Source organism: Acartia tonsa, chromosome 9 (genome assembly GCF_053477335.1).
Source record: "Acartia tonsa isolate MP-2025a chromosome 9, ASM5347733v1, whole genome shotgun sequence".
Lineage (NCBI taxonomy): Eukaryota > Metazoa > Arthropoda > Copepoda > Calanoida > Acartiidae > Acartia > Acartia tonsa.
In genome coordinates, this window is record NC_137268.1 from 46,355,475 (window position 1) to 46,361,007 (window position 5,533).

Here is a 5,533-nt window from a genome sequence, read left to right on the forward strand (position 1 = left end):
TTTGTCCGTTTGTCTATTTTAAAATAGATTTTGTGCTTAGCTACTTATGGGTGTTGTCATCCTTGTTTTAAATTTGATGATTGAGAATTTAAAAGTATTACAGACTGTAACACTTATAAAAAAAAATAACAAAATAAATTAAAATCGAAAATCTATTTATTTTAAAATTTATAACCAAAATTGAATATTTATTTTCTCCAAATACCCTGAAACATATAATAATGTATATATATATTTAAAATAAATTATATAATTTAAAGTTTTAAAGTATATATTGCTTCAAATAAGGAGTGATTGATTTAGGCAATTCATTGTAATAATTCATATGCTAGAATAAGAACAATTTCATCCAATACAAACGAAACTGTTAGTTCAAGTTAATCTACAATATTTTAGATATTTATAAATAGTGGACATTGGATAATATTGGCAAAAAGCACAGGTAATCTAAATAATGTAAGATCTCGTAAACGGCTATTATAAATATACCTTAAAATCAAAAAATATTTTTATTATTCCGGGTCAACGACACAACAAGAGTTCCATTTGATGAGGCTTGCTCCGCTGCTTGTTGATATACCATTGAAGGACACTGGAATAATAAAATTGTCTAATTTATGTGTTCTTTTATCAAAAAAAAATCTTACATATGCTACACAAAATTATCTTTAAATAACGGTAACAGGATGCCTGCCTGTCGGTGTGTGTAGAGAATGATTTTGCTAACAACTAAACCTATATAGTTCTTCATGTACGGGGAGAAAGTCGCTCAAAAAATCAGCAATTGACGTCATAAAAATGAAAGAGATGATAGGAGAAGTGGGAAAGAAAACCCCTAGAAAAGAGATGGATAATCGCTCATTTTTATGACGTCACATACTATTTTTTTGAACGACTTTCTCCCCTTACGTTCTTCATTTCAGTGAAGCTTCTTGTGTGTCAGGAAGGTTTAAAACTATTTAGGGGTACAATACCACCAACTTCTCAAGAAAAATTAAACACCCCTCAAAAAATGTTCACTTTAAATTTCTAAACTAAATATAAGAGGGCATGGTCCAACCCCACCTCCCTCTTCATTCAAGCCTTTTAAAGCCTCTAGTAACATAGCAGTTTCTACTGAATAATTTGTTAAAGACTAGATATAATATTTATTCAGATGACTTAATGTTCATAAACCTGTATAGGTTGATGTATCAGTTTTGGAAGTTTTTGAACTATTTATGAGTACAATGAGACCTCTAGGGTCATAGCCACTTGTACTAAATAATTTTTCAGAAACTATATCTAAATATTAATCTAAATGAATAAACCTGTATAGGTTGATGTATCAGATATTTTGGTAGCAGCACTGTCCAATTTCTTGATGTCAAATCCAGGAATATTTATAGCAGACACAAAACCAGCTTCAGCCTTTACCTAAGGTTAGGTTAGGTTATATTGGGTACTATGTAGGTTATCTTGCAAGGTTACGGCACTGCAGGTTTAGGCAACGTAGGGTTTGGACATTGGACATTTGGCTCAATCGGCCAAATGTGTGAAAAATTCATATACAATGTTCAATGTAAAAGTTGGGGTAAAACAGTTTTTCTTATATGAACCAATTCTTGTTCCTGATTTTAGCTGGATATTTTGTTAGGCACAATCTTTTACCACATATTTTTCATCTTTTTTTGATTGATTGATTGATTAGCCATAGTCTCTTAGGGTTTGGACCTAAGTAGTCATGGAGTAGGCTGAGACACTTTTGTATAGCCACTAGGGCTATCAAGCTCCACGTTCAAGTACATTATGTCTTGACCCGCTATCTCATGAGAGCTACTCAATATTACCTAACCCTTGCCGAGTATTGCAGGTGTCCCAAATTAAGTCACCGTAATGAATGACGCTCTCCGCAGAGGAGCTTGGGATAAGGGTAGTACTGATATTATGTACTTGACTATTGAGTATCCAAACTTACTCAATAATCCCCTTCTTACACATCCAGGGGAAGTTGCGTGAATGTATTCAACTGAGAAATTCAAGTTGCCACATGGAGACTAGAACTCGAACTCTCATCACCGTAACTCAGTGCGTTACCACTGAGCTACGACGCCCCTTTTTTATTTTTCATCTTATTTTTCATTTGCTTTCATTTATTCAAAAAATTTTAATTTCTTTTTTTGTGTGTGGATCATTCTATATTTTTTTGTTATACCTCTTCCAATTTTGTTAAGCTCAGAACCTCGAGTGTTTTTCCATCCTTACTGGATAGTGCAGATGTTCCAGAATGGTCCTAGAAGGTTATCACAAATAAAAAAAAACGACAGGTTAAATGAGGATATAACCATTTTTTTTTTCAACATAGTAAATCCAAAATACTTTGCCTTCTAAAAAATTCAGATTTACCTCTTAAAGACATTTGTTTGAAGAGAGAAAATTTAATTGATAGTTGATTTTTCTCAAATGTACTTAACACAAACAGGAAAATACCTGTAAATACATCCTGCCCCTAACAGCACTATAACCAACTATGTTTCTTACATACATTGGCAAACCTGCAAAGGATTTATTTCAATTTAAGAAAATCATAATAGACTACAAAAAAAAAGTTTTTCAAAACTTATACTTGTGTATTCAGTGTTAGATGGGTCAATTGTATAACAGGAAACTCTTTCTCTAAAAAAAAAATTCATCATAATAGATTCTATCATGGCTATATGAATAGTGGTTGTTTTATAAGCCTAACAATTGGAGACTTAAACAATTTCTAGGAAAAACCTTTTTTAAACTGAAAATGCAACCTGTAAGAGCCAACATCACACATGTAGACAATGTTATTGATTGTATCTTCAGCTACATGTCTTTGGAAAAAAATGTTTAAGTTTAACACATTATAAAGATTTAGAATTAACACATTTATCAAAATCAAAAGGAAACAACAACAAAAATGATAATGTTTGATTATTCTTCTTATTTGAAAAAATTATATGAAGAGATGCTTACCTATAGTTGACAGTATCAGTTGCACTGATAGTGAAGTTTCTTACTGCATAAAATGCTTCCTTTTGTCTAAAACAAAGCAAAACAATTTTAAAATTAATTTAGACATGATCCAAAAATCCAATAACTGATGTCAAATTATAATAACTAATATTAACCTTTGTGGCATAATAGTTCCATCAGGTTTATCTTGAATCATTTCAGATATTTCTTTCTCCTCCTTACATCCAAATACTTTAAGACTAAACAAATATTTGTACAAGCATCTGATTCTTAAAAAGGAATAAGAATACAATATATAATCTATTATTAACTATATGTAATACCCTTAAAATATTAGTAATATTATTAAGAATAAAAAATATAAGAATATGATTTTTCTTTTTACTTGTACAGTTTGATGGCCTTCAAGTTAGCTGTTACATCATTTGTGGTTATGGGAATAATTCTAAATTTTGTAATTTATCATTTATTGAAAAATTGTAATATTTTTGTAAATTCAAATTGTCAAATATCATAGTAATTATTAGTATTTAATATTTTTACTTGATATATCTTGTGATGATAACTTTTTTTAAACTAATTGTTTTATCAAACTTTATGTCAGCTTCATCTCCCCTAAATTAGAATTTATAAATTTTGTAAAATCAAAATTGTACACCATTCTGCTTCACAAAATTTGTATCTGAAATAATTCCACAGCTCAACTCAAAGTAAATTTAGACTTTTACCTCACAAAATTAATGCCAGTAGAACTGTAATCAACTCTGACCCTTTTAGGAGCTCTTTGAGAGGCAGGGGTGTCAACTAAGAGTTTTGTTACTCTCATCATTTGACCCAAGTCAATCTGAAGCCATGCATGTTGGAGTGTTGTATCTCCAATTCTTAATAAAAAAGATAAATCAATCTTTACAAAAAAAAATTTCATAATTTGATTCATTATTTTTTATCTTTATTTGAATTCAAACCAATAATATCTAAAAAAAATGTACCTGATAGGCATTGCCCAGGATTTTGTTTCAGTTATAGCATTTTCAGGAGCATCTTCTTCTGCTTCAGTAAATCTAAATTAACAGGCTCTTACAAAAAAATATGAAGAATTTGTATTATGAATCGTTTGAAGATCTTTTGGCATAAATCTATTAGACTAGTATTGTTTGATATGTTGTTATTAACCTGTATTTAGCCTGTACTTGTTTGGGAGGATTCTTTATATCTATCACATCATAACATTCTACAAAAAAAAATATTTTATATCCTTTCAGGATCCAATATTAGTATAGTCATTTACCCGTATATGTTACTGTGAACATGAAGTTTTGATATTCAGATAAAGTTGTGCTTATATTTGTAGCAGGATAGCTATTGAAAGTAGAAATTTCTCCTATGGCAACAGCCTAAGATAAACAAATTCAATCAAGTTACACATTGATGATTTTAAAATGTGTAAATTATTAAATCATAGATTTGTTTTTATATGTTTCAATTTTTCATATAATTCTTTTACCTTGATAAAATCTGTATAATCTGCCAGTCCTGGAGCTCTTTCCATGTAGGGATCAATGGTTACTGTAAAGTTTACTGATATGGAATCAGGAAACATTATTCCATTTGAAAACTAAAAATAAATGATATGCAAAACAACCACTTTTTTACAGTAACTAGCATAATTAGTGCTATCCTGGCGTATAACATATGTTTAATGTCTAAGAAGTATTGTAATAGCTTAATCAAGATACATTCACGACTTATTAATATTCAAAATTATTAGAAGGGCATGTAATAACATATCCTATTCACATTTTGACATTTTATCATTCTTATTCATCTATTTGGGAAAAAAATTGTAAAATGATTGGGTAAATTACCTTGATATCAAAGTATGATCCAGAGCCATTTTTGGGGTTAGAAAAAAAGGTGCTTACTCCATCATTGCCAGTGTAGTTGGTCTGTATTACATTCTGATATAAAAATAATCAAGATTTGTCAATGCATTTCAGATTCCAGCAATTGTTGTAGTTTTTTTTTCAGATATACAATGACAAATTAAGGTAAAAGAAATAAGAAATAATAAGAATAAACTTACCTTGCCCTGTACAAAATTTGTAAACCTTTGAAGAAGAACTCTGAAAACTGCTGGATGACCCTCAGCTAGTATTTTTTGATGAAATAATTAAATAGATATCAAACTTGTAAAGTGTAGTAAATCTTAAAATTTTATTTTAGGTTAGTCTAGGGTTAGCTCAGATATCCCAGATATCCAGCTGGATACCGGATATCTGGCAATATAATCTTTTATATTATACAACAAAAATCCAAAAAACTTAATATTTGTTTCAAGTTGCATGAAAAATTAATTTGAGTTTTACCTGCCAAAAAAGCATTTAGAAGTAGAACAAATGTTAGTAATAGTTCTTTAGATTAATTTTTTGAAGAAAATTCTTTTGTATTTCATCTGGTTATCTAGCTGCTGAATATCTGGCTGATTTCTAATACTGGATATCTGGTATCCTACCAAATATGTATCCAGCCCAACCCTATTTATTACAGGATT

General features: G+C 29.8%; 1 protein-coding gene across 1 annotated transcript; it reads right to left on the bottom strand.

Moving 5' to 3' along the window:
- Positions 1 to 489: 489 nt before the first annotated feature.
- Positions 490 to 5,160, bottom strand: LOC145327912 (uncharacterized). The gene is made up of 17 exons (XM_080171443.1): positions 5,066 to 5,160; positions 4,848 to 4,940; positions 4,487 to 4,597; positions 4,271 to 4,376; positions 4,156 to 4,213; positions 3,972 to 4,043; positions 3,711 to 3,863; positions 3,526 to 3,597; positions 3,368 to 3,427; positions 3,138 to 3,221; positions 2,983 to 3,048; positions 2,781 to 2,840; positions 2,606 to 2,655; positions 2,470 to 2,534; positions 2,195 to 2,272; positions 1,311 to 1,416; positions 490 to 592 (listed from the first exon to the last, which is right to left on the bottom strand). The coding sequence occupies exons 3-17, from the start codon at positions 4,580 to 4,582 to the stop codon at positions 513 to 515; spliced, it is 1,206 nt and encodes a 401-aa protein (XP_080027569.1). The 5' UTR covers positions 4,583 to 4,597; positions 4,848 to 4,940; positions 5,066 to 5,160; the 3' UTR covers positions 490 to 512.
- Between the last annotated feature and the right edge of the window lie 373 nt (positions 5,161 to 5,533).

What these genes read in the sequence shown, in the direction of transcription:
- LOC145327912 (XM_080171443.1), bottom strand. Translation starts at nt 4,582, where the DNA reads ATGTTTCCTGATTCCATATCAGTAAACTTTACAGTAACCATTGATCCC. An exon ending in ATTATACAGATTTTATCAAG is followed by an intron (nt 4,377 to 4,486) that starts GTAAAAGAATTA and finishes TGTTTATCTTAG; the next exon opens with GCTGTTGCCATAGGAGAAAT. An exon ending in CAAGTACAGGCTAAATACAG is followed by an intron (nt 4,044 to 4,155) that starts GTTAATAACAAC and finishes CTGTTAATTTAG; the next exon opens with ATTTACTGAAGCAGAAGAAG.